Source organism: Amorphotheca resinae (genome assembly GCF_003019875.1).
Source record: "Amorphotheca resinae ATCC 22711 unplaced genomic scaffold M430scaffold_10, whole genome shotgun sequence".
Classification (NCBI taxonomy): domain Eukaryota; kingdom Fungi; phylum Ascomycota; class Leotiomycetes; order Helotiales; family Amorphothecaceae; genus Amorphotheca; species Amorphotheca resinae.
In genome coordinates, this window is record NW_020194480.1 from 1,480,466 (window position 1) to 1,508,465 (window position 28,000).

Here is a 28,000-nt window from a genome sequence, read left to right on the forward strand (position 1 = left end):
CCCCCCCCCCCCACCCCAACCACCCCCCCACAACTCCCATACCCCAATTCTCGATGTTTCGATCTCTCTCGCCTCAGTCTTGATTACATGCAGCCTGTCCGTCCTTGCTGTCCCGCATTGCACAATTACCTATGACACGGCGGCTTCTCAACTTTTCTCGCTACTCTCACCAACGCGACAACAGAGCTGCACGGGCAGCTCACCTTCACAACGTCTTCCACAAAGAAAAGAAAGCTTTCTCCGCAGCATATAAGAGGCCCCGATTCTGATAATAGCAACGACATCCCGCTGGACTCCGTTGAGGAACGCGAATCCCAGTCTCCCAGCGATTTGCCGCGCTTCGACCTCCCCACCAACGACGACGCCCGCTCGGATTCAGCCCTTCCTCCCCACATTCCTCCGCACCTCCATAGCTCCTCTTCCCTCAGCGCCCCAGACTACATCCACTCGGCAGCGAGCTCTCCAAGTGCTGCATACGCAGGTTTGTCCATCGAGGGCGAGAGGGCTGGAGACGCGACGTCAGCCTCCGAGCTTGGAAGAGCCTCACACTCTCTGAACGAACAGGACACAAGGGGGCAGTCTCCACTCCTCCCTTTCTCGCACAGGGCTATTATGGGAGGGGCAGCAGATCTTCCTCACCGATCCTCGTCGCCACTCAAGAGACGTGCGTCGGATTTGGAAGGGGAGGCGCCATCAAGCCCGAAAGATGATATCGATATGATCACAGTCCCTCCTTCGGACACTACAGAGACTGCCGATTCATCTACACAGCCAAGCCGTGCCCAACGGGCACAATCTGTGGATATGCTGAAGGGTGAACCAGATGCAGACACTCCCGCCACCTCGACTCAGACCCAAGACCCTTCACCTTCTTCTTCCGCAGAGACAGGTTCGTCAAGATATATGCCCCAGTCCTCAGAGTTACAGAAGCTTACTTGCCGCCACGCAGATATTCCTCCTATTGATGTACAGATCAAGACGGTTACTACAGTCTGTGAAGCGGCGGACCAACATCAACTCAATGAAGGGGACAAAACGTACCTAGTATCGAAATCATGGCTCAATCGTGTCCTAGCTCGAGGCTCAGAAGCCAGGCACAACAGCAAGGTGGACCCCGAAGGAGAGATTGGCCCAGTCGACAACTCCGACATCATCCAGCAGATCATCAAGGATTGTGACGGTGAAGACTTTGTGCAGTTAAAGCATGGTTTAGGCACAGAGTCATTCAGCCTTTTCCCCCAGGAGGCTTGGGACCTTGTGATGGCTTGGTATGGCCTCATGCCAGGGCAGCATCCTATTGTTCGGTACGCACACAATACGAACCCAGACAGGTCAGGGATTCCGAACGTCATCTACGAATTTCATCCTCCCATATTCACGGTGCATCGGTTGTGGTCGGATAGTACCTCACTTATTCCTCAGCTACTCAAGGTGCAGAACCCTGTGGCCCCAGTCATCGTCGTTAGCAGATCCGTTCAATATATCGAGTTCTTGAGGAAAGCAAAAACCAAGGCCAACATCGATTTATCCAAGAAGGTGCGTGTTTGGAGAATCCCTCGAAAACAGCCTGCCGCCGATCCAGTGCCGCCTACTGGTGATCTCACAACTCCACCCTCCTCAAGACCAAGCTCTCCTGCTCCCGGAGCAGCAACTGCTCCGAACCCAGGCGAACCCCAGGATTCCTGGACTCGACTTCTTTTGGATGTGGCTACGTTCTCACAGCTCAAGAAGGGCTTGGAGCGAGAATTAGTTAATGCACAGGATCAGAGCGGCAATCCGAAGTACAATGGTCACAGTGACTTGGCTTTTGTTGGACTAGGCGATAACCAAGCTATTGTCCTCGATGAACAAATTGACCATGACACCCACGTTTCGAATCATGTGTCGAAGACGAAGACCTCAACAACAGGCACTCGAACGGGGGTATCAAATCTATCTCACCAGTCGAACAGTCAGGCGAACAGTGGCCGAAATAGCCCCGCACCATCAGGATATAACCTCCGTGGCCGAGCACAGAAAAATGGTCGAGTTCCTGGGACTGTAGGCTTAAGTAACCTAGGGAATACGTGCTATATGAACTCAGCCTTGCAGTGCGTTCGAAGCGTGGAGGAGTTGACGAAATACTTCTTAACGGACAGTGCCCAAGAAGAGCTAAACGTCGAGAACCCGTTGGGCAATAATGGCGAAGTTGCAATGGCATATGATCACCTTCTCAAAGAGATCTACAAAGAACCTGTCCCACAGTCTATTGCGCCACGACACTTCAAGAACACTATTGGTAGATACGCACCGTCATTTTCTGGTTACGGCCAACAGGATTCTCAGGAGTTCCTTGGATTTCTGCTTGATGGCCTCCAGGAGGATTTGAGTCGTGTAAAGAAGAAGCCATATATTGAAAAGCCTGATTCGACGGATGACATGGTCAACAATCCGGAGGCAATTCGGGAGATGGCTGCCAAAGTCTGGGATATTACGAAAAAGCGAGATGATTCTGTAATCGCCGATCTGTTCACTGGGATGTACAAGTCAACTCTGGTCTGCCCTGTTTGCGGCAAAATCAGCATCACGTTCGACCCCTTCAACAACTTAACCTTGCAATTACCGATCGAGAACTCATGGTCACATACTGTCTATTTCTTCCCTCTAAATGACGCTCCAATGCTCATACCTGTCGACATGGATAAGCAGGGAAGTTTCTCAGCCATGAAAGAGTACATGAGCAAGAAGGTTGGGGTTCCGGTCGAGAGATTATTCATAGCCGAAGAGTTCAAATACAAATTCTACAGGATATACGAAGATTACAAATCTGTGTTCGAGGAAATTGGGGCCAATGACAATGTTGCGGTGTATGAGCTGGAAGCCAAACCTACGAACTGGCCAGAACGCCGCAAGCCTACGAAGAAACAGAGGGCCAAACTGGCGAATGCGAGCAACTTGAGCACCGAATCCGAGGAAGATGACACGCAAAGTTGGGAGGATGCATTGGCAGAGAAAATGCTGGTGCCTGTATTTCATCGTCGCCCGAATAAGGACCGTAATCGCAGCGGATACAAGAAGAACTGGGCCCTCGTTCCGGTTCCCCATTACATTATCCTGACTCCTGAAGAGGTAAGGCGATATCTCTTTGTGATTGAACTACTATTAACAGGATCATAGGCGAGAAGTGAGGACATGATCAAGCGCAAAATTCTCGAGAAGGTCGCAACATTTAGTACATCCCCAGAATTCGAAGAAGACGATGAAGCCAGCACCAGCGTTACTGATAGTGTGGACCCGGATATTGTTCTTACCAATGGCTCCGACTCATCTGAAGGAAAAGTTGTTGCCAACTCTGTTGATGGCGAAGATGGAATCGTTGACGTAACCATGAAGGAGTCGAACGGTGTTCGTGAGTCTGTTGAAAAGGATGCTCCGAAATCAACAGCAGCAACGCAGACTTCCAAACCTTCTTTCAACAGGCGTCGACCAAAGTTTCTTCAGCCCGGTTCTTATCTTAATCCGGCGTTGCAGAACATGTTCGATCTTGGCTACTTCTCAGGCCCGAAGGACTCGGTCCCCACGGGATGGAGCGAGGTCGATGAAGATAGAAACTACCCATCCATTGCATCAAGGAATCCTCGCCTGCAGCGAACCTACGAGGACGAGTCAGGGAACGATTTCGACATGGCCAACGGTCGAACTGGTTCGGAGAGCAGTAATGATGATGATCAGTACCCTTCGAATACTCTGTCAAGCGCAACACGAATGAATGATGAGTCAAGTGAGGAGGATGAACCCTCACTCCCTAAACCCAATGTAAGTAGAGCCCATTTTCGTTATTGAACCCCATTATCAAGCCTTATGACGTATTATGTCCCCCGGACCCCTTTTTGGGTGCTTTGTTCTGCAATCTTAGATTCGGCCCGGGAAAGTTGATCTGACCCAAGACCCTAGGCTCTTGTTTACCGAACAGTGGCAAAGAAAGCCGGGGTTAGAGTAGGTTATGGCAAAGGCCGCAATAGCCGTGGTATGAAAACTTACTCGAGAAAGGGCAACCGGGCATCACGAAAGGTACCCAACATGAACGACAGCGACCAAGACGCGCCTGATGACGGACCTCTCATTCGTCTTGGTGAAGGCATTGTTGTTGATTGGAAAGCCGACGCTTACGAAGCAATGTTTGAAGCCGACGGTCCAGATGACAACTTGCGGGGGCGTTCAACGTTCAGTTCTATACCGACCTTCAACGATACTGAGCTCATCGCCAAGCGTTCAGCTCGTGCGCAACGGAGAAAGAATGGTATCACTCTAGACGATTGCCTGAATGAGTTCGGCAAAGAAGAAGTACTTTCTGAAGCCGATACTTGGTATTGTCCACGATGCAAAGAACACCGAAGAGCAACGAAGAAATTTGAGCTCTGGAAGACTCCTGATATCCTCGTCATGCACCTCAAGCGTTTCAGCTCTAGCAGTACTCGGCGAGACAAGCTCGACATCCTTGTAGATTTCCCTATCGAGGGCCTTGACCTTACCTCAAGGGTCATGGAAACGGAAAATGGCAAGCAAGAGATTTATGACCTTTTTGCTGTTGATGATCATTGGGGTGGACTCGGCGGTGGTCATTACACTGCATTTGCGAAGAACTTTGTGGACAACGAATGGTACGAATACAATGGTATGTACGAATCCTAACCTTCCAATATACTCATTTTTAACTAATTTCTCTAGACTCGTCAGTTTCGAAGCAGAAAGATCCTTCACGAATTGTCTCGCAAAGTGCCTATCTGCTGTTCTACCGACGTCGGTCAGACGTACCACTAGGTGGGCCCAGATTTCAACAGATTATCAAAAAGTTCGAGAATTCCCATGAACCGTCAGAAGACGATACAGCCAAGTCGGGGGAAGACCAGGGCCTCGACGCAAATTCTTCCCTTCGTGGGTCGTCGAGCGCTTTGACAGAAGTAGGAGCAGCTCACCATCGAGCAAACAATGGTTTGGATAAGACAGTAAATCCACAGGAGCTCGAGGGTCTGCCAGCCTACAAAGCCCACGAACTGAATGACGAGGATGCAGCCCCATTACTGTTAGGTGATGCGCAGATGAACGACGGTTTGCCACTCGAGAGTATTGAAGATGAAGGTATTGACATGGACATGAACTACAACAACCTTGGTTTAAGTACTGTTGGGCTACGCTCTTCCAAAAACACCGTTGGCAGTTGGAACTTAGCTTCTGACGCTCCAAAAGCCATCGCTGGGAATTGGAACTTTGCCGGCCTCGAAGGCTTAAACAGAGAGCAGAATTTTGTTTCCGGGACGGGATCTGAGGTAGACCTCGACGATAACTCGGGGAATGATTTCGATCTGGACGGCAGCGATATTGTTCAGCATAACTCGTCGGCAAGTTCGGGTTCTCTCAGAGGACGTCTCGAAGATTTCGAAAATGCCATCCCAGAAGGTGATAATGGTGTGTTCGTGGATCCGAGCCCGGTGCCGGACATTGATGACGATGACCAGATAGACAATTTAGCATTGCATAGGGATCTCTTAGAGACCCATAAAGGTGGCGCGAAGCTCCGGCCGGAGTTTGAGGTCCCTGTTGAACATGAGGCCGAAGAGGTTGAGGAACCGGCGACGGAGATTCATGTCGAGGAAGGCGAGGGTCTGAAGATAGATTAAGTGCAGAGGAACCACATTCTTTGCGTAATGAGGTAGACTTGGGACAATGGTGTGCTTTGGATGGGATGATAAACTTGATGCTCACATGCTATCGCTGAATACGCGAAAGAGCTATGACTTTATGGACCATGGGAGGAAGGGAACTGGCTGCATACCAGAAGTATTGCGGCGCAAAATGTATGGACAGTGAAGTTACTGTATCGATACTATAGAAGCAGTCTTTAAACAGTCCTCTCGCTGGAGAGTTAGTTACCTTGGCCAGAGGCTCGATGCAAAACATCTTTTGAGCGTGTCTGCCTACTTGTTGATCCTAATCTCCGTTCCATATAGCCTTCCTTCCCTCACGACCCTCCCTTCTTGAGTCAACTGCGCACACACCTTGCTTGCCGTACCCTTCTCCCGCCATTATACATACATATCACGATCTTCAATTCCCTGCGCCTCTCAACTCCGAGCAGTGAGATTTCGAGTTCACTCTTCCCTATTCTATTATATAGGTTTTCACCATCCACCCCCCGCTTCTCGACACGGACTTATGTCATTCAACGTGAAATCTTCCATTTACGGGAGGCGTGGGGGACTACATCGTTCAATACCGGGTTATTACACTTAGGCCTATATGCATTCATATTCAGCCGTCCGACAGTATGTATGTATTACAGGACACGAACGCGAACACGATATCTAGCAAAGCTCGCACAGGAAGAACGCAGACGCAGAGTAAACAAACGCTGTGCAGAAGCCATGTGCAAGACAAATCTAGGGAAACAACATAAATAATAAAGCTCTTCAGAAGGACCCCAAGCTCTTCAGAAGGACCCCAAGCTCTTCAGAAGGACCCCAAGCTCTTCTGTAACAGACCGTCTTAGTTTGAGTCCACAGATGAATTAATTATTATTATCGTTTTTGCATTCAAGAAAGAAATCTCGCGGTTTGCTACAACTACTACACTACAAATACGGCCAGTTGTTCCTTTCTCTAAGCTTTCCATCCATCATTCATCTCTTCCTATCCCACAATTGATCCATCCGCGAAAATTGATAATATATATACATAGGTAAGGTACGTACCCGTAAGATACAACAAACACAAACACCCTCTCATGTGAGAGGAGTCTCAAACTCGCAAAACGCCGTTTCCTGCCCTATAATACCATGACGGAACCGTAAATCCCTTGCGCAACTCGCTGCAAATACAATTACCGAAACAAATACGGGTTTATCCTCAAGGCTTTTTTTCTACCCTGCAATGTCATCATCATCATCGTCCGTGGAACCTTGATGATATTAGGGCGTGGGTGATAAAGGGTCACTATAAAGGCGAGGAATCAATATCCAACACCTCTTCCGCATCAGCCTCTTCGCGGAACTTGATCCCGCCTTCGACAGCAATCGCCCCCTTGACCCACTCCAGCTCGGCAACTTGCTCCAACGTCCAGCGATTCCTAACTCGTTTTAATAGTCCCTCCGTTGCTAGCATGGCACCTTCTAACCCCTTGGCTCTAAACTTTTCTGGGTCGCTTTCACGGTCCCCTTCATCCCCGGCGTATTCGATCCATACCCATTCAATTCTCGCAATGCGATGAGAGGTTCGACTGCGCATTCGTTGCGCTTCGGACATTCTTGGATGGGGGTCAAATGGCAATCGACTCTCGAGAAGGGCATATAGAAGGACACCCAGAGACCAAGCATCAATGGCGCGTCCATCATAGGGCTGGCCTAGAATCACTTCTGGCGCAGCATAATCGTCGGATCCGCACCTAGTAGTGAGTTTTTCATCATCAGCAACGTGGCGAGCAAGCCCCAAATCTGTAAGTGTAATGATTGAGTATGGATAGACTGTCCAGTCTTGATTACGAGCGAGCTCATAGTGAGTGAGGTTGACGAGGACGTCTGTGATATATTAGTTTGGTTCACGTGAGAAATAGGGGATACGACTGACTCTCAAGTTTAATATCCCGGTGTACAATATGTGCCCCATGCAGGTACCGCACTGCCCCGACTAACTCTGCAAATATACGTCGTAGGAGCCCTGGAACCATGACATCTCGATGGCCACTTGCTACCTCGAAGAGATCTCCCCCAGGGCAGTAATTGAGGACCAGAAGAGCGCGTGTTTGTTCGATATTCCACGCTTTGAGACAAACTAGTGAGGGATGGTGAATTGTCTTCATGATTTCCAACTCGCGCTTCAAAGACATCTCCACTCGGTCCTCAGAAGCGCCTCCTTTCGGCCCATGCTCACAGATTTTGATGGCGACCAGTTTCTTCCGGTCCATCTTAACCTCAGGCACAGGTGTTAGGATACCTTCCATTTGTTGATCGAAATGTTCGTTCTCATCTGTGCTCCTGTCTTCTCCGTCGAGTTGGCTCGTTGCTAGTATCACTTGGCTGAAGGTTCCTTTCCCTAAAACTTTCAGGCCTCGCCATCTTTTTTTCTTCTTACCATCTCGAGTATACGCATCATAATATTCATATCGCGGCTTTTTCGCCCGAGTGAATTCTGCAGCTGTTAATGGGGAATCGCTATCGCTACTTTCGCCCCCCGTTCTACTCGACGGCGGCGTTGGAGGTCTACCCGAGGATCCAGTTAATACCATGCTTGTTAAACATAAGAGATGGTTTGGGGTTTGAAACATGATTCAAAGACTCAGACATATTTATAGGTAAAGGAAAGAAGGAATTTGTGTTGTATGCTGAACAAAGGAGTCTGCTCTGGGATACCTACCGAGGTACAGGTGCCAAACCTCTTTGTACTGCCAAATGCGGTTCTCGTCGCAAGTGCATATCCAGCGAGGCATCCGATTCAGCAGCAGGATTAAAGATAGTGGGACACTGGGAACCCGAGACTGTGATATGTCGAGGCATTGAGTTCTGCACTGCTTCCGGCACATACTCGCTGAGACTTCTATTTCTCGTATGTCCCCCGGCATTCTTATCTCTGTTCTTTATTGTGCTATTCAGGCCCGACTCATTATTTCCAAACCCGTGGAAGGCGCGGCGTTTTGACTGGTTTGCTATTGCTGAGGCTATAGACTCGCCGTTAGCTGTAATGAGGGCCGAGTCCGCCGTGGGAGGTATTAAGGTCTCTCGAGAAGTAGGTCCCGACGTAAGTTTCCTCCAAGGCCCTGGTGAATCTCCCGACATGAGGGGTGACGGTAGGGGAGTAACGTCTGCCATAGCATTCAACATTGGTGAAGACACCACAGAATTTGGCGCGGAACCGAGACTCGTGTTACTGCCAACGCTACTCGCAAGTACATTCTTGATACTTGGCGTTCGTGCTATCCCAATTGTCGTTGCAGGTGCGCGGGAGAATTCTTCCGAGCTTCGTGCAGTATTAACGGCGCTTGCAGCTGTGACTGTGCATCCAGGTACGTCGGTTCGTATTCGAAGGCCTGCGCTGAGAGGACTCGAGTGCCCGCTGCCAGTGTCTAGGGATGTGTGAAGGCGAGACGATGTATCCAGAGCGCGAAGAGATGCGCGATCGTTCAGAGGTGTAGAAGGGTTTGGCGGTGGCGAAGGAGCTATCGTGTTCGACTTGAAGATCGTAGCAGCGTTCAAGGTTTGGGACGAGGATGGGAGATCGGGATTCTGCTCTGTGTTCAGCTCATTCACGACCGTGTCGCCATTCCTCCGTTCTGCAGTCGCAATGTCTGTCAAAGCCGCTCTGCCGCCTCTGTATCGGGGAGTGGGGGTCTGAGGCTCCGAGTCTGACATCGCGGGAGACGCAGCTCGCGACAACGACAGTTGTGTTATCGCAGAGTAATCGGAATAGCGGCCTTGGATATGCAGTGCGACCTACCTCGACATGTAGCGCGAGGTCGATTGGAATTGGCGGACAGCCACATGTAAAAGAGGGAGAAGAAAGAGAAATTGTAGAACAGAGGATTTCCAAAAGACGTCGATCATCAGTCAATACGTTGCAATCTAGTTTTGGGGGAACTGTGGCGAGGGATGCGGGGGCTAAGCCAGATCCAGCAAGGCGGTAAGATTACGGGGAAAACGAAGCTTAAATAGACGCGGAGAATGTAATCGTTGCCTTTAGGTAAGATCTAGGTTTAAATTACGGCATGTGTTATTTGACAATTTGATTGTCGTATCTACTTTTATATTGATGTAGGGATCCATTCATGTATCTGGGTGTAAAAGCTGTATCTCCCTATTATCTTATCTTACCTACCCGTCCCTCTATCTGGGTCAAGGGTCTCGCAAAGAAGCTCAAATCGTAAGGTTTCTTCCATTCCACAAGACGCAGTTCTTCTCACCGTTTGTGTTGCGGCTAAAGCTTTTATTACGAAAATAGCAGCAGAGTAATTGCGATTCATGTCAACACGGGGAGCCTTAGCCGTCCCCATTGGCCGGATAGCTTCGACCAGTTATAACAGAAAGAGTCTGCTCTCGGTGCTTACTACTAGATGATTAGCGGTGACAGGAATAACCAAGTTGTGATACATTTAGGGACTCCCACAAATCTAGGTGCCTTCCATTTTGTTGTGCAATGCACTACTAGAAGCCGCCTCTAATAGCCTCCCTATTCATGAATGATATTTGTTCCAATGTTACCACTCTCTTGAGTCCTTCCCCAAACTTGATTCCAGACAAGGGCTTCACATGTTGTAAACCCCTGTTCTACCTAGTTTCACAGTTTCACGCGTATGCTTCAATTCATGGCCCCCTCCTTTCGACTCCACGTTCCGACAAACACTACCAGAGCCGCAGCGTACGCCGCCGTGGCCGCAAAGATATCTTTACATGAGGCATCCTCCATCCAAAATGATAGGATAAGTCCAATCGCCAACGTCGAAATACCCGTGGTCAGCAGGACTGTCACCTTCCTGGCATCCATGACCATAATTATCATAGGAATGGTCAGCGTTGCTCCCCTGAAAATTGCCATTGCAACCCGACTTATCAGTGCTCGCTTGGGATGTGTGTTATCGTTAATCTTCTTGCGGAGTTGGCAGAAACAAGCGTGGGTCCCAGACAATTGCACATGCGAGAAAGCAAGTCCTTGTAAGCATTGGAGGTAGGGAAGCTCGGAGATATGGGGGTGGCATGTTGACAGGAGATCTGATGGCTCTTTTTCCAAGTATTGGATCATGCATTGTAGCCAGAGTTCGTAGCTTTGGGCCAGTTTTGCTTTTCGCAGGTTGTCAGTATTTTTTGGGTTTGAATAAGACAAAAGTTGGAACTCACTGTAGAGTTCTGTCATCTTTTGGATTTCGTCCCACTGCTCTGGAGTACATCCTATTTGGTCTTAGGCACAATTTATGGGTGTGAATAGTGGTCCATCCACTCACGTCCCTTGCACTTCTCGTTCTGGCTAAGGAGGATCCAGGCGTGCTCACGTAGCGAAGCATGATATAGGATGTTGTCGAGATATAGTGTTCGAGCCATGCATCTGTGCTCCAGAAGGGGGGGGATGCCAGTCATATCATACTTATCATGGGATCCTGGCGATCCTTCTGAAGGTGTGGATATGTTCTCTCTCGACTTGTCATCTTCCTCAGATGTTGGTGACAAAGGGGGTTCCATCGGACCTTCATCCGGGGAATTGCGAGATGCGTGATTGCTATGCGCCTTTGGTCTTCCAACCTGGAAATCTTTAAATCTGTTGAATAGTTTCATTTCGAGTAATTCTGTGGTAGTTGGAAATATTAGGAGCAAAAGGGATTTCGAAGCCTTTCCGAAGTTTGGAGTACGATTGACAGAGACAGTAAGGGGGAAGGAACGAGCGGTCCTGCCTTCCATGCTTCATACATCGCAACTCAAATGAAATAGATGAAGTCTTTATTGAATCTCTCACGGTCTAAGATATGCCAACTGCCTTGGGTAGGTCTAACAACGCAGTCTAGCTCTAACCTCTAATGTCTATGTCGTTATATCTCATCTATCATCAACCTCAAGTCTAACAACCCCAAGTCTAGTAAACCCATCGTATCATACAACCACGTCCACACTTCACAGCCGCGCTCGGAACTTTTTATTCGCATCTTTCAATGGCTCCGCTTCGCTCACATCCACTTTATCATCCGAGCTCTTCGCTGGACTTCCTGGAGTGTTCTTCTTCTTTGGCGCAGAGTGATAACCGCCCTTCACATTATCCGTATTCGTGATCGTTCCTTTCTCATCTCTCTTAATGCCTAGCTCAAGCAGTTTCTCAAAAACCTTGGCAAAATCGGCAAAGAACCTATCCTTATCCCGAGCATATATTTCCACCCATTTGCGGAAACTCGGATCTTGGGTCAGGGCAATGTCCGTTGGCAGCATCATCAGCTCGGTTTCGGTGTCCTCATCATAGTTCACAAACTGCTGCACCCCGTTCGGCAATGTCTTCTTCTTCCACTGTAGGGAGAGGAGTAATCGGAAGTACTGATTCGAGAACCGCGTTGGATTATTGACCCACGGACCATCAAATCCCGATCGGTCGGCGTGACAACGTCCGAGATTATGTGCTCCTGAGAGCGCGACGATTTCCTGGTCGTTGAACCCCATGCGGTAGAATATCCAACGGAGGTGGTCTGCGCCTTGGGCGCCGTCGGGAAGCCGTCCTCGAGGGGGAATTTTGCTGTCATCGACATAATCTGTGCGACCTCCTTTCCATGGGACTGCGGGGCCGCCCATTTCCTCGAGAGCTACAACACCAGCATATGTCCAGAGGTCGGCGTATGTGATCCACGGGTGCTTCTCCTTTACGGATTCGAGAAATACGCGCGCATGTTGAAGGCCGGCATTGGCAGGGTCGCCACCTTCGGCTTCGTAGCGCATGCCAGCGCCATTTGATCCGCCGGTGTCTGTTTCGGCATCGTAAGTCCCAGAGGAGTGCCTAAGAAAGGCTTGTCAGTAGATGGAAAACGAAGCATATCAGAAAGACATACCAAGCCAGCCGGACGAGGATGGGGCCAGCGCTTCCATCATCATAGCCAGGTTGATGAAGAAGCTTGACGATATCCTTGCGGACAGCTGCGAAGTCGCCCTTCTGGCTCATCGTGCGATATTTCTAGGAACGCGAAAGGAAATCTATATATAACGGCCGTCTAGATATGTAAATACCAGTCTATAAGGAAGCAAAACAGAGAAAAAAGGGGGAAGGAGATCAAAGGAAAAGATATATGGGAAGAGAAAGATACGGAAGTGGATACAGGAGCAAAGGCCGCGCCACGAAATACCGAGGCACGCGAGGCTACAATGCTACCAGGTTCCTTGTAAAACACATGCGTGGATCCCGACTCCCGATAAAGGATGATAGCCGAATGTCACAACGGCCGTACCTTACCTTATCCCCGAATTCCACGTGATAGACTTCACGTGGTTAGAGATGTTGTAGTGCCACCTGCAGGAGGTACGCTACTAGGACTTTCCATGAAGTTACTATAGGTCCTCTTAGGTCCTCTTAAGGACGTATTGTAGCAGGTATTTCTGGGTTTTCCTTCTTTTGTGAGTATCACATGTCTAGCAAATTGCGTCCACATTCACAGTCGAAACGAAGAGGACCCTTGGGCACATCACTCCGGGCATGACGACGAGGTGACATGGTAGCCCGGTAGCTGGATATTTCGACATTTGCTTGTTCGAACCTCCTTGAAAGACAGAGGACAATAGCTTAATCTAAAAGTCGATACATGGATTAGGCGTTTTGACTCTGAACCTACCTAGACCAAGCCAGCAGAGATTTGGAAGACCGAGGTTGTGAAAATAAGGTAAGATAAGCTGTATTGACGTCCCTGTATCGTGGAGGGCGGGGGCGGGGCCGGGGGCAGAGATCTTGCAGAAATGAATAAGAGGAACACTTCAAGTCACTGCTAAGACTGTGGACCACGATGAGAAGCGTAGAATAGACAGTGCAGATCCCTGATCTAATCTTCCAGGTTTATATATTGGAGTAGCAAGAGGGTTCAGTCGCTAAGGTAGCTATTACATGCAGATAGAGAGGTGTCCGCCTTCGTGCAACTTCCCACGCAAAAAGTTAAAGCAAAATAAAGCCATCACTTCTCAAGTAATAAGGCTATTAAGCTTCCTCGCCAACTCCGTCTCTAATCGAAGCTGCCCTTGTTCAGAACTAGCGAATTCACCTATCGGATCATAGCCTTCAGGTATGTCTTCATCCCATTGGGGATATCCTGTTCTGCCCTTCATGTTTAACAAGACCGCCATTCGAAAATGATGCTTCAAAATTGCGCGGCTTGGCTGGAACTTTTCTGGTGTACTTGGATTTCGAAACATTATTTTATTGTCGAGTTGTGGGGAATTAACAAAACAATGAGATTTGTAGCCGGTCTAGACGATAATCAGAAATCAGAAACAGGAGATCTAGTAATTGATTAAACACACATCAGGATTGATCGCAAGGTAGTATTTGTCGAAGAAGTGGTGTACGTCATCCCTCAGAAGAATTCCGTTTTGTATGGAATGGATACAAGTAGGGCCAATGTATTCATCATCATTGATCTGCTGTTTCCACTTCCCGGAAACCCACTGAGGACAGAGATTAGTCTAAAAACATTGAATAGAAAGAAAAATTAAAGAAACAGAAAAGTATACCAAATCAGCATGAGCAACTGGAAAGATATGCGCTGCTGCAAGACCGGTATAGTTGGGATCAACTCGCGGATCACCCGTAACGACACAGCGCCCGTCTCGTGCTCGAACTCTATCACGAAATTGGGTGGTCTGTTTGGGTATAACATTAGCGCATCCTTATAGAACTGACAGCCAAACTAAAAGGTAGTAGCTAACATGAGAATCAGGCTGCGACAAAGAGCGGCTGAGTGTGCGTGGTGCCGGATTATCTGGGTTGATGGGAATGTCGATGGGCAAGCCTGAGATTCGCTTAGTATTCGTATGTACCTTATTAGAACGTGAGAGGGAAGCAACAAGAATATCTATCGATTTACCTTGGGCGCTCAGAAGAACATAGAAGCCAGGTTCAATAACACTTGTATTCGTGTGTAGGTTATTGATTGGCGCGCCATGCTGAGACGCGGGGTCTTTGGGATCTCCGTCCTCTAGACAGGGAAAAGGCGCATATTCATCGAGGGGGAGCTGATAGACGATCTCCATCCACTCTGACATTTCGGCCCACGTGAGTGAGCCGTGCTGCATCGTTCCACCAATCTCGTCATTATCTCCGTTGACGAAATGAACGTTGCGAGTAACCTTTTCGAGTGATACGCGCCGTCCGGGCATGGTGAAAGGCCTGGTGAGGTTGGAGAGGCAATAGTCAAGTGAGAGGACGGATGAAAATCCAAGTAGGTAGGTCTCAAGGTTACTTGATCCAGGGATGTTGTGTCTATTCAGAGCAGAGCCTAAGGTACCTTAGCTACTACCTTACCCGTACTGTTAGTAATAATCATCTGCAGAGTAGGTACGGTAGAGTAAGGTAATGTACCTTACCTTAGTACGCGCTCGCTACACGTTTAAAACACTATACGTATAAATCGAATTAACGTAGTACCTATAGTGTAAGACTTCCATGTATATAGCAAGAATTAGCTGTGTTAATATTATTAAAATACACTATTGTTTTCCGCTGAGGCCCGACATCAACAGGTTCGAGAATCTGGATACAGGAAGGCTGGATTCGAGATGCTGCTGTAGAAGCTGTACCTGATAGTAGACGAGAGACCCCTCCCCTGCACGCCGGACACCGAACACCTTGGGCTATGCAGACAGAAAAGACAATGCACGCGTGAGGACTACTACCTCCTAAGAATCGGCAAAGGTCCTCCCTACGATCGGCACGCCGCAGATAGCCTCCCATTGTGACTGGCTAAGATCTGCGCTGGAGAAATTCTTTCCGCCCGTAGGGCTATCGAATGGGGCCCTGCCTTTGTTCAGCATGCCGAATCTAAGGCCTACCTCCGAGACTGTGACGCCGATGCTGATAATGATGAGGACGATGATGATCCAGGTGATGGTGCTCATCTTCGTGTCGGCGATGCTGTCACTTAGGATCTCCGCCAGCTCTAGAAATACCTTACAGCGCTCGTTGAGCACTTGGATGCGTGGCGTGATCTCGAGATATTCGCGAATGGCAGTGTAGAGGGGATGGAGGGTAGGCTCGGAATCCCAGAAGAAATTGGGCACGTCCAAAATGTTGGATGCTAGAGGCAGTTAGTGGATTGGTTGCAGAAAGAGTGGCTTGGTGATCCTTACAGAGATTGACGTCCACCCGACTCTTGAAGAGTCGGCCCAGAATCTTTACGATCTCCGTTCGAGACATCCCAAGCTGGCCTGTGAGGGCCAGATGCTTGGGAACATGTTGCGCATCCAACATCGTTTGAGACATCCTCTCTTCGAAGAAGCTCAGTTTGGTACTCTGCGCGATTGCATGGCTCATGGCGAGTTTTATCATATGGTCCCCACTCCTCAATGTGATCATATCATTGAACACTCTAGGGCGCTCGATCAGTGGATTATATTCGAAATGAAGCTCTTCCGTTTCAAAATCATCCTCATTTTGCGGTCTCGTAACCAGTGAGACGCCAGTCTCGTGCTCTGAGAAGGTCAAATCGGCCAATATGTCTTTTTCTTGACGTTCTGTGAAGTTCCAGAATACGACAACTCCATAAGAGAAAACGAACATCTCGGCAAACGCTGTGGCATCGGGCGCAATTCGATTCGGACTATCCGCTCTTCGCCCCTGCACCAGACCATGATTCTCTTCCCTCCGTCGTCTTGCGTCTTCCTCTCTCTGTATCTTTTCTTCTTCAGTCTCATTTCGAGGGCTCTCTTCCCCACCTCTTACACCGTACGTGTCTGTATCCTCAAAATAACCCTCGTGATAATCTCTCCTTTCGCTCCTCTCGATCTCCTCGTCCAGGACCGCTTTTCCACCAGGACTCTTCAATGCAGGGCTGCTTCTAACTCTGTAACCTTCACTCCCAGGCAAAAGAGGTAGATGATATACTGTGTAGAGGCAGTCGTCGTAAAGTTTCGTCTTCGCGCCATGCCTCTCCTTAACAAATTGCGCCGTGGCTTTTGTCTTGGAGCCCTGCGCTGTACAATATGCCGTCACTCTTGCCACTTTGTCTGCTCTCTGGACCTTTGGTAGCCTTTCCGCATAACTCTTTCCCCGGATCCCGCCCCTCTTCTTCAGGACGTCAAGTTCATCATCTCTCAAAGGACCTTCCTCCTCATCTGAAGGTCGCGGCTCTTCTTCGTCCGAACCCTCTTTCTCACTTATTGTCTCCGGTATTAGCACCAACTTTTCGCTGACTTTTGTACTCCGTCCCGGCACAGTCTGCTGTGCAATTCGCGCGCCGGAGCCTGGTGCTCCACCGGGACGTCGCTGGGGCGCCGATGCTGGTCTGCGTCCAGGCGGCCCGCGAGCTTGACCGGACGGGATCTCGGACGCATACTGGAGGACATTATCGACTGAGATTAATCGTGTCGGTGCTCGGTTTCGCACCGCGCCGGGGCCGTTGAAACTGGGCCGATGAGCGGTACTGCGAGCTGTAGAAGGGCGCTCTCGAGAGTCGGTGACCTAGATGTTTTAGCAATGGCTTTTGGAAGCAGTCCCAATGCAATACAGCCTTGGCAAGGTGTTTGAGACACTCACCAGAACTGATGGACCTCTCTTTCCTGTAGCTGCAGAAGTCGACATTGTGGTAGACGTTGGCGGGTTTGGTCAAATTGGAGTGGTTAAGTTCGATTTCCCTAATGTCGTCGCCATGGGTTGTAGTTGGGACCGAACACTTTCCAGAAGCTGAGAGGCACTGGTAAATAAGGTGTCTAGATGCTTCACCCCATGGAGTTTAAAACGTCATCAACGGTACTCGAGGCGCTGCTACACAAACACCCATTTATTATTGCAGGCACCACCTGACTTCCCCTACCAAGGCCTTAAGCTATAACAAATACATCAAATCAACATCATCGGGCGGTTAGATCAGTGGTAGCATCGCTCGCTTTGCATGCGAGAGGTCGTGGGTTCAATCCCCACACCGTCCAGTTGTTTTTTCTTTTTTTTTCTTTTCCTTTTTTTAATCGATCCTGATATCTGAATTTTAATTTATTTTCCGTTGGTTCTCATTATTTCAAGCTTTTTTTTTGTCTATTTCGTGGGCCAAGTCTCGCTGCTTCTATGTAACCGACAGTCCATTACTTCCTCGAACGGGGAACACGGCATGGGAGTCTGCCTACCTCTGATCTCTACGACGCATCTTCTAACCATCTAACCACCTCGACTCTCGCAGCTATCAACATTCCAGAGGTAAATATATTGCCTGGAATCAGGAGCCATGGCCTCAGCCTCTTCGGCTGGCCCCTCAGCTATTGTCAGCTTTGCAAGATTCCCTCAACTGCCAACAGAGATCCGACTGCGCATTTGGGCCTATGCTGCCCCACACCGGCCTCGTGTCATTCAAGTCTATTATGATATCGAGAAGGCTTCATGGCTGGCCTGGAAGGATGGATGTGGAGGTCTCCCTCCAACTGTTCATGTTTCGCGTGAAGCGCGCTCAGAAGCTCTGAAAAGTTACGCAAAAGTGTTCGATACATATTTTGATCTGGAAGCGGATACCGTATTTATCAGCGACCCTATGTTCACTATTCGAAAGCCCAGAAAAATCTTTATGGATTCGGAATTTGCCAAGAGATTCAAGAATGTTTCCTTTTCTAGCGATGTCTACGTAGGGCTGGTACAAGCAAATGACCAGTTCCCAGACCTCTGCATGCATCCAGCAAGTGTCTTGCGTCAGCTCACAGCTGTGACAAATTTTAATATCGTCTTATCTGATGATGCGGATGTTTTCTACGACAGTGACGACGGTGAGGACAGTGACGACGGAGATATAGATATCTCTGGATGGGAGTCAGACGGACCACCAGATCACAACCATCCAAGAGTCGAACAGGCCGGCTTGTCTTCCGGAGAAGACCAGGACAATCCAGGGAACGTGGAGTATGACGAAGACGGACAGATAGCAGTGAGCTTGGGAGACACTATTCATGACAATCCAGAAACTGAAGCGGGTCAGAGCAGCATAGATTCTGTTAAGCTCGACCATCTAGAGGGGATCGCTATGGAGCAGATGTCCAAAGGGTTTTTTAGGCATGTTGGGAATATCCGCTTCGAAAGCGCAATGCAGAATCCTGATCACTGGGAATCCTGGGCCGAGTTTAGGGATGTATTGATGCTGGATTTTCAGCGGGAGAAGTATTCGTTCCCTACATGGGTTCGACCAATGTTCGGTGTCATGGCAGTCAAGTATGGACTGAAACGCCCTGGTGACTTTAGCACCGTGATACACTCTTGGGGTGACCTTGGTTTGGTTGAGGGTTTGGTCGAAGAGGACCAACTTATTTACGAAAGTTCGAGTAGCGGCGACAGTGAGCTGTTTTCCGACTAATATTAGGCATTATGGTTGGCAGATCGAAGCGGAGGAAAGACGTCTTATGACCCGGAATGGCCAGGATATTCTTATACAGAGCTGGGAGAGACTCGGGCTGGAATCATCAGAAAGCTAATATGGTTGGTCTCCATCTGCGTCCGAGAATGCATGTAGGTTGATTGTCTCATATTGGTCTGCATTGCATTCAATCGCATCACCTGCAATTGCAGCTTCTTACGTACTTCTTATGAGAATAGCTATCAGGAGAGAGAACCTCAAAAGGATGTATAGATATGATATGTCACGTGAAAATCTGGCCTGTGAGAGAGCCACGAAGATTGGGTAGGGCCGTTTAACCGTACTCCGTACTCCGTAAGCAGTTCTTTCGACTCGTACGGAGTAATCGTCGACTCGCTTAATTTGTCGTCTTTTTGCATTCGCTATAAGTCGACGAAAGCGAAATAGGCCAGTAAGCGAAATAGGCCAGATGGAATTTGTTAGTAACTTACATAGAAATACTATCTTTTTTGATTAATAGCTATAACTACTATTTGACTAATTAGTATAATAAATAGAGGTATCTAGGCATTAATTTTTTATATAATCTATATATAATAAAAATAACAATATACCTACGCTTGTTATATTACTTAAGAAAAATATTAGGCTTATCTTTAGAGTCTTTAGATCCTTTAGATCCTAAGCTACTACTTAAACTGTCGTTTTCTAAGGTAATAAAGTCCTCTTAATACTACTGTTTAGGCCCTTGTTAATCCCTCTAATCCTCTTGATCCCTCTAATCCTTTTAATCATTTTGATCTTCTCTCTAATCCCCTTAATCCCCTAGATCTTACCTAATAAGGGAGAGCTATAGGCCCGGTAGGTAAAGCCCTAGTAATTAAAGTCTAGCCTCCTTTTTAGGATCAGGTACTTTAATATAGAGGTAGCTAGCCCTTATATTACCCTAAATAACCTCCTAAAGGGCCCTTTTTCTAAAGCGCTTATACTAGCGCGCTATTACTCTTTAGCTCTTAAGCTCTTTAGCCTCTTTCTTAACTATCTGTTATAATATCTGGGACTCTTTATTACGCTCCTTTTCGGCCTCCTTCTTATCCTTTATTTCGATAAGCTCTTAGGTATACTGTTTAGTTAATTTACCCCCCTTTTATAGGCGTTTTTTATTAGTAGGTAACCTCTTAGTATATCTCTTGACTTTTCTTTATAATATATCCCTCTTAACCTTATATATCTCTCCCTTAAAAAAGACACTTGTAGTACCGCGCGCTATAGAATTAAACTCTTGCTAGGTAGAACTACTAAATTAATTAGCTACCTTTATACTCTAATTAGCTAGCTTTAGCTTAACTTAACGCGCTGTTCTAGGCGTACAAGGCTCTAGAAGGCTAGGATTAGAGAGAGGATTAGTAAGAGAGGCTTCCTTAATATATTTCTTTATTATGTCCTTTACTTTGTCGACGCTAATTAGCTATATCCTTACCTCCTTAAAAGAGTCTCTAATTGTCCCTTTAGCAAAGGTTTTAGCGCGTATTTTAGGTAGATCTTATAGAAAAGAAGATATACTATATTTAAAGTCTAGGTTCTCTATAGCGTATTCTATAGCCTTGTTGTACTAGTACTTATATAGCTAAAAAACGCGGACGTCTAAGGGCTATATACAGTAAGTAAGGTAAGTAAGGAATAAAAAGGGGACGACGTTATTCTTACGCGCTAATAGAATAAACTTAGGACTCTAGTAGCTCCTATAGTTATCTATTAATAATAGCTTATAAGGCTTGTTAGGGCCGGCCTTTATATGTTAGATAAAGTACTTTAAATAACGTAGTAATAGCTTATCTATAGTAAACCCGTTTTCTAAGAGTAATACTAGCTTATCCCTTAAGAGCCTGTCCTAGTACTAAGACTCTATATAGTGTTTCCCTTATATAATTATAACCGGCGGTATTGTGTAGCCCTTAGCGTATATAGCCTTAATAATCGTAATTAACTAGCGATTGTCTAGACTTAGTAAGTATAGCTATAGTTATACTATATTAGAAACGCGTTAATTAGGTATAAAAAGACGTGTTTACTTACCTCTTTAACATTAATTAGTATAATAACCTTAACTCCTCTTAGGTAGCTAACCTAGAATCTAGTCTTATTAAAGTTATATATATCCTTTTATTTAAACCTATACTTTTTAACTACCTTCTTATAGCTGTCAAACTATTACGTCACCTCCTTTAAGTCTTGTACCGTTAGTCAATTATAAGCGATTAGCTTAGTTGTTAAGTGTATTTCTATAGAGTAAAAGAGGTAAGAGTTAATAGACAGTCGTAGTATATTTAAAGGTATATTACTACTTTAACTATAGACTTATCTCTAAACCCTCTTTCTTTTCCCTTTCTACCCTTTATTCTTATGTTCTTTAATGCCTACTATTACTTTAGTCGTAGTATGTAGTTACCTTATACTTAATTTCTAAGCTATTATAATTTTACGTATTAGCGTACCTAATATAGTATCCTTTCTTTTTAGCTTCTGTCCTTAGAAGCTTATAGGTAGCTATTAGATCGTAGAGAGGCTAGGGCAGGCTAATGCCTCCTTAGAAACAAGAATAAATGTATAAGAATAAATTAGTAAGTAAATATATAACTATATAACTATATAACTAGTAGTGTTAAGAAAAGGAGAAGGGTAGCGACTTTATAGTATAGTAGAGGCGTATAGCTAAACCGTAAGATTTCTGTTATATATTATACTTTTAGATCTCTACCTAGTATACCTCTTGTATTTACTTTTAGTAAAGATACATTATAGTAAAGTACTAGTAAGTCGCTAGATAGTTATAAGACCCTTAATACGTAATACAAACTGTATTACCTAGGCGCGCTAGTATTCCTTACCCTTTTACTACTTTTAGAAATCCTTTATTACCCCTTACTAGAAGGTTAATAGTATACTAATAGTAGGTAGCTATAAGGATTAAACTATATTACCTATAATCGTATTTTTTAAGTAAATATAGAAAAACACCTCTTTTGTTCTCCTTTACTTAGTCTGTCTCTTATAGTACTAAGGAGTATATAAAGACTTGTTTTTACTAGTTTATTACCTCTTTTTCTTCTTTTTACCTTATACGAATATAACGCCGCTACGCTCTCCCTCTTCCTTACGACTCTTTTAACGAACTTCTAACATACCTTTATTAAACTATTAACGACAACATAGTACTAATAAAGTAATTAGTAGCTTATAAGCGATACTTAAACTAAATGGCTTTATAAGACCTATAAGGTACCTTACTAAAGTATAAGGATAACGACTATAAGTATTCCTTCTTAGTAAAGAGTAATAGCCTAATAGTATAGTAGCTATATTAGTAAAGTACGTTTATTATAAAAATCTAAAGAAAGAGTATATTTTTGTAAGTATAACCTTTCTTAGGGCGACGCTCTTACGTCGTAGCTTTGTTAACGTTACTAGGTTGTTTTAACTCTTTAAGCTAAAGGAATTAAACTTTAAAAGGTAATTACAAAAAAGGATAAGGTAAAGTAGTCTATTATTTATAGTAAAGTTAAAGCTAATACAAACAGGCTATAATTTAGGCCGCCTAAACTTTAGTAAAGAAGAGCCTTTAATATTTAAAGTCTTAGACTAGAATATTAGTAGAAAAGAGGCTTTATAGTAACGAAGTAGATAAGAAAGAGTGTATAAAGTAAAAGTTAGGTTATTTAGTAAAAATTACTTATTAGTTAAAGCTTTATAATAAGTTTACTATAACTATAAATATAAAGGTAAACTGTCGTAATTAGCTTATAGAAGAGGCGATCTAGGTATAGTAAGACTATATTACTATCTTTAAAAAGTACGTGTCTTATTTTAAGAAAGTTATAAGTATCTCTTACTCTAATACTAAGTCGCTACTAACTTAAAGGTAGTACGCGTACGAATTATAGAGATCTAAAGGAAGTAAGGAAGTAAAGAATAGAGTAGTAGTAGATACTATAAAGGATAATAATAAAGAAAATAATAATAGAAAGGATAGTAATAAGGACGAATAATAAATAACTAAAGGTTAAAGCGTCTTTATTAAGTAAGATCGTACTTTAGATTTTTTTTCTTTTTTCTTTTTCTAAGATATATAATAATAAAGTTAGTAGAGCTTTAAAGGGTGTTTACTAGTAAAAGGGTAGTTTAGTGTTTTTTTTAAGATACTTAGGTTTCTAAGTTTTTATATAATAAATATAGAAGTCGTACTTACGTTACTACGACTACGCTAGTAACATTATGCCTTTCTAACGATTATCTTAATATATTTGTTTGTATTTACGTAAAAGTAGGCTGTTGTTAAGGTTCTATTATAGCTCTTATAAGTTTTCTAAATCGTTATACCCTTTTTATTTTATAAGATAAAGTCTGTTTCTTTATAGGCCTTTATAGTTAAGAATAGCTTTTACTTTAAATGTTTCTTTATCTAAGACTAGGATGTCTATTAGGCTTATAAGGACTTTACCTTCTTACGCCTTATAAGGTTCTAGGCTTATAATTAAAAAGGTAAGATATAGCTATACTAATAAAGAGAGGCGTAGTTTATAAGTAAGTCTATAGTCCTTAATAACGTCTTTAATTTAGTAAGGGCTAATGTACTTATCTGTAAATTTCCTAGAGGGTTAACGTTACCTTAAGTGTTTTGTTAATAAGAGTACTTAGTCTTTCTTTTTAAATAAAATCTTTTTTTAGTTCTAGTTATACTATTTCTTATACTGTTTTTAGAAGTACTAAAGGAATATAATAATTTCTTTATAGCTACTTTATAGCTACTCTACTTGTATATTAGCTACTAGCGCCTCTACTAGCTTTAACCGGTTTAAGGGTATGTCCTTAGGACCTTACGGCTAGTACTTATATAGTATGTATAATAGTATTGTATTTATTATAGAGTACTATAAGGTATTATATATAAATTTAGTAAGATCTAGCTTAGTTACCTAGTCGTCTTATATAAAGCTATAGTAAGTTTAAAAGTAATGCTTAATAGCTTAGTTCTGCCGTTTTGTCTACCTGTCTATTTATAAGTAATAAGTAGTACTAAGTCGCTATAATGTTACTAGGTACTAGTAGAAACTACTCTAGAATTTACTTATAAAGAGAGAGCCTTAGTCTAAGACAATACTGTCTAGAATTCTAAATTATTATATAACGTAGTATATTAAGAGAGACGCTAGCCTATTACTAGTAAGACGATTAGTTATTAGAATATATAAGGAAAATTTTATAAATTAGTCTATAATAACAAGTATTAAATTATATAGTTTACCTACTACGTTATAAGAGTAAGGTAGCTATGTTATAAAGTTAAGTAAGATCTCTTACTAAGGTTTAGAAGAAATAAGAAGTAGGGCTAACTTACTATATAGTAGATAAGTCCTTACCTTTATTCTTTAATAGATAGCGTAAGTAAAAACGTAATAGTAGACGTCTTTATTAAGACTTAGCTAAAAGAAGGATTAGAAAAGCCTTTTCTTTGTTTTACTAACTCTTTAGTACCTTATAGTAAGTACGTTATAGAAAAGCTTTAGTAACTCCTTACGTAAGCCTAGATTATTAGGTATATATATACGTCTATAATACTATAGTAGTATATTATCTTTAAACGTCTATAAGGACCTAATAGTACCTTAGCTACCTTACTACTTCTTCTACTCTTTATTAGTAATAAAGGCGTCCCTTTACTACGTATTACAAAGGGCTTCTAATAGTAATAGTAGTAATGTCGACGTTACTATTACTTAGCTATTACTCTTACTAGCCTAACTCTAAGTAGAGTTCTCTACTAGTATAAGAGTATTTAATTCGCGACTTAATACTCTAGTAATAAAAGCGTAAGGTCTCTAAGACCTACGATCGCCTTAGTCTACTAGCCGGCGTAAGTCTAGCCTCTTACGCTAGAGCGATTCTACTAAGATAGTATACGTTAAGGAGGTCGCTAGACCTTTAAAAAGAATAAAAGAAATTAAAGAAACAAAAGGAATTAAAAGAATAAAAAGAATAAAAGCTTTGTTTTAAATAAGCCTTATAGTAAGACTAACGGCTTTTAAGGTAACTATATTTACCTAGAATTTGTTAAGAAAAGTTACTAAAAGAGCTTGTTACGCCTTTAATTACTTATTAGGATCTTATAAGTCAGGCTGTTACAATAACTTATTAGTAAGGTTTTAGCTACTCTCTTTATATTTAATCTTAAAGTTAAAGACAGAAAGTTCCTCTAGCTATCTAGCTTACTACTATAACAACTTTAGCTTTATAAAGAGGTAATAGTAGTTTAGGTAATCTATTAAAACTAATACTAAACTTTATATATATACTAAGTACGGCCTCTATAACCTAAAGGCCTTAACAATAGCTATTAACTTAGCGTTAAGGGTATTATAGCGTAGCTCCGGCCTCTTTAGCTTTCTAGAAATAAACGTAACAAGGTACTAGCGGCCTTTCTATAACTATAAAAGGATAGTACTAATAGTATAGGTAGATATATCTATTTTTACGTACGTAAGTAGTTTAGGGTCGTAGTAACGTAGAAAAGAGGCCTTTATAAAGACTAGTTATAGCTTATAGAAGGCTTCTAAGGCTTTAGAACTTAGTGTAATAGTACTAGTAGCGTTACCTTAAAGAAGATTTGTTAGTAGTATAATAATCTTTAAATAATTCTTAATAAAGCGCTTATAGAACCTAGTAAACCCTAAAAAGATATAAATGTCCTTTATAGTTATAGGAATAAGCTATTCTTAGATTATAGAGACACGCTTAGGTTTAATGTAAACTCCTTATAAGTCGATAACGTATCTTAAGAAACCTACTTACTTTATATTAAACTTATACTTTAAGAGGTTAGTATAAAGGTTATATTATTAGAGACGTTTAAGGACGTAGTAAATATACTACGTATACTCTTCTTTATCTATAAAGTAAATAAAGATATTATTAAGATATACGATACAAATATTATTAATAAGATTCCTTAGTACTTTGTTAATAAAGGACTAGAAGGTCGCTAGTACGTTTACTAGCCTAAAGGGTATAACATAGTATTTAAAGTAGCTGTATTAGTACTAGAAAGCCGTTTTCTACTTATTACCGGCCTTAATATAAACTTAATAGTACGCTTTACGTAGGTTAAGCTTAGTGTAAACACGGGCTTATAACAGCTAATTAAGGATCTCTCTAATTAATAGAATAAGGGCTTAGTTCTTTTTAGTTATACTATTTAACGCCTAGTAGTTAACGTAAAGTTGTAGCTTCTTTTCTTTTTTTAGAACAAATAGTATTAGAGTACTAGTAAGGCTCTTACTTAGACAGATCTATCCTTTTACTAGGGCGTCGTCTAAATATTTGTATAAGACACTTAGCTCGACCTCTATAAGTAGGTAGATTTAGCTATATAGCGGTACTACGTCTCCTTTAAGGTCTATTACATAAGTAAGGCTATTAATTATAAGTAGTGATCTAGCCCTTTCTTTAGAGAAGACGTCTATAAATTATTAGTACTTACTAGATAGAGTTACTATAGCCTTACTATCTTCTTATAGTTTCTCTTATAGTTCCTCTTTACCTAGGGATTCTAGGTCTACTATAATTAGTTGTACTATTACTATAATTACGAATTAAGCTTCTTTTATTACCTTCTTAATTTCTTTCTTTATTATATATAGCCTAACTATTAAAGATAACGTAAGGTATATAAACGTCCGGGTCTTTTATAAAACGATTAGGTCTATAGCCTTTAGCTATAGAAATCTAAGTATAATATCTAAGTCCTTAATGTTAGTAATAACAAATCTGCCTTAATGTCGCCTTACTATTAAGTAGTTATCTTAGGCCTTAACAAACAGATCGTATAACCTAAAGCTTGTCGTTGTTTTCTAGAATAATAAAGATACTATAATTATTATTATTATTATTATTATTATTGTTCTTACTACCTATGCCTACTATATACAGAACCTCTATACTATATAAATTACGTAGTAAAACCGTACTAAAGCCGGGTAAAAACCTACGTACTACTACTTGTGCTTTACACTATTACAGTACCGCTAGGGCGCCGGGTCCTTATCGCTACCTTACTAGAACTTAACCTTCTAGCCTAGTAATACTAAACATAACGCTAGTAAGGCGCTAGTAAGGCGCCGGCTACTAGCTAGGGCTACTCTCTCTCTTATAACTTCTCTACTAGGTAGCGCTTAGCTAGACAGAACTATAGGAATCGGCTAGTAGACAGTAGCTAACAGATTAGTATATAAGCGCTCTTACCTTTCTCTATTACTACCGCGAAGTCGCGGAACGTCTATAGTACTCTTAGGTAGAGTACTTACTATAAGGCCTGCTACTACTAATCTAACTACTAGTAGTTAAGGGCTAGGTAAGCCGCTATCTCTAGGGCTTTACTATAAGGGTACTAGGGAGTCGCTACCTCTAGTACTCTATACTTAAAAAGGAAAGCCTAGAGTCTAACTTTACTAGTACAGATCTACGTTAAAAGAGAGCTCTTATACTTATAAAGGAGTAAGTACTTCTTAAGGGTATCTACTAAGGGGGCAGATAGCGCGGCTAGGGCGGCGCCCTAGTAGTATGCCGGCAAGCTATCGTATTAAGACTATCGTGCCTTCTAGTTCTTTTATAAGGTCTCTTCTAAAGAAGAGTCCTTATACTAGTCCTTTACTTATACGGCTCGGCCTGTCCTATACTTAAGTAACGTATAAGGTAGCGCTATAGCAGCGCTATAGTAGCGTCTCTAGCGTTATTAAAGACAGGTTACTACCTTATTACAGATAGACTATATAAGCTTACCCTTACTTATATGTTTAAGACGTTATTTAAAGTCTACTACTTACTTATTAAAGTAGAGGTTAAGTAAGGGTGTAGCTGTTTTAGACTTAAGAAACCGGACAGGTATTGCCTAGTACGCCCTTATAACAACGTAGAGGTACTATAACTACTTTATAGC

General features: G+C 43.5%; 7 protein-coding genes across 7 annotated transcripts; 2 read left to right on the forward strand and 5 right to left on the reverse strand.

Moving 5' to 3' along the window:
* Positions 1–135: 135 nt before the first annotated feature.
* On the forward strand, positions 136–5,946 carry M430DRAFT_60883 (hypothetical protein). Its single transcript, XM_024868886.1, has 5 exons — positions 136–889; positions 950–3,108; positions 3,157–3,795; positions 3,934–4,654; positions 4,708–5,946. The coding sequence occupies exons 1-5, from the start codon at positions 613–615 to the stop codon at positions 5,655–5,657; spliced, it is 4,746 nt and encodes a 1,581-aa protein (XP_024718712.1). The 5' UTR covers positions 136–612; the 3' UTR covers positions 5,658–5,946.
* Positions 5,947–6,556: 610 nt separating this feature from the next.
* M430DRAFT_68918 (hypothetical protein) lies at positions 6,557–9,507 on the reverse strand (the record flags this gene model as incomplete). The annotated part of the gene is made up of 4 exons (XM_024869388.1): positions 6,557–7,549; positions 7,599–8,230; positions 8,385–9,255; positions 9,462–9,507. The coding sequence occupies 4 exons, from the start codon at positions 9,505–9,507 to the stop codon at positions 6,969–6,971; spliced, it is 2,130 nt and encodes a 709-aa protein (XP_024718713.1). The 3' UTR covers positions 6,557–6,968.
* Positions 9,508–10,319: 812 nt separating this feature from the next.
* M430DRAFT_53004 (hypothetical protein) lies at positions 10,320–10,556 on the reverse strand (the record flags this gene model as incomplete). The annotated part of the gene is made up of 1 exon (XM_024868341.1): positions 10,320–10,556. One exon carries the CDS (start codon positions 10,554–10,556, stop codon positions 10,320–10,322), a length of 237 nt encoding a protein of 78 aa, XP_024718714.1.
* Positions 10,557–11,620: 1,064 nt separating this feature from the next.
* M430DRAFT_21787 (hypothetical protein) lies at positions 11,621–12,647 on the reverse strand (the record flags this gene model as incomplete). Its single annotated transcript, XM_024864568.1, has 2 exons — positions 11,621–12,485; positions 12,538–12,647. The coding sequence occupies 2 exons, from the start codon at positions 12,645–12,647 to the stop codon at positions 11,621–11,623; spliced, it is 975 nt and encodes a 324-aa protein (XP_024718715.1).
* An 859-nt stretch (positions 12,648–13,506) lies between these two features.
* Positions 13,507–14,723, reverse strand: M430DRAFT_36770 (hypothetical protein). The gene is made up of 5 exons (XM_024866991.1): positions 14,554–14,723; positions 14,396–14,478; positions 14,201–14,329; positions 13,991–14,134; positions 13,507–13,936 (listed from the first exon to the last, which is right to left on the reverse strand). The coding sequence occupies exons 1-5, from the start codon at positions 14,717–14,719 to the stop codon at positions 13,652–13,654; spliced, it is 807 nt and encodes a 268-aa protein (XP_024718716.1). The 5' UTR covers positions 14,720–14,723; the 3' UTR covers positions 13,507–13,651.
* Positions 14,724–15,113: 390 nt separating this feature from the next.
* On the reverse strand, positions 15,114–17,371 carry M430DRAFT_145227 (hypothetical protein). The gene is made up of 3 exons (XM_024862934.1): positions 17,220–17,371; positions 15,815–17,144; positions 15,114–15,762 (listed from the first exon to the last, which is right to left on the reverse strand). Exons 1-3 carry the CDS (start codon positions 17,262–17,264, stop codon positions 15,365–15,367), a joined length of 1,773 nt encoding a protein of 590 aa, XP_024718717.1. The 5' UTR covers positions 17,265–17,371; the 3' UTR covers positions 15,114–15,364.
* A 530-nt stretch (positions 17,372–17,901) lies between these two features.
* On the forward strand, positions 17,902–27,910 carry M430DRAFT_21790 (hypothetical protein; the record flags this gene model as incomplete). The annotated part of the gene is made up of 2 exons (XM_024864569.1): positions 17,902–18,991; positions 27,897–27,910. 2 exons carry the CDS (start codon positions 17,902–17,904, stop codon positions 27,908–27,910), a joined length of 1,104 nt encoding a protein of 367 aa, XP_024718718.1.
* Positions 27,911–28,000: the final 90 nt, after the last annotated feature.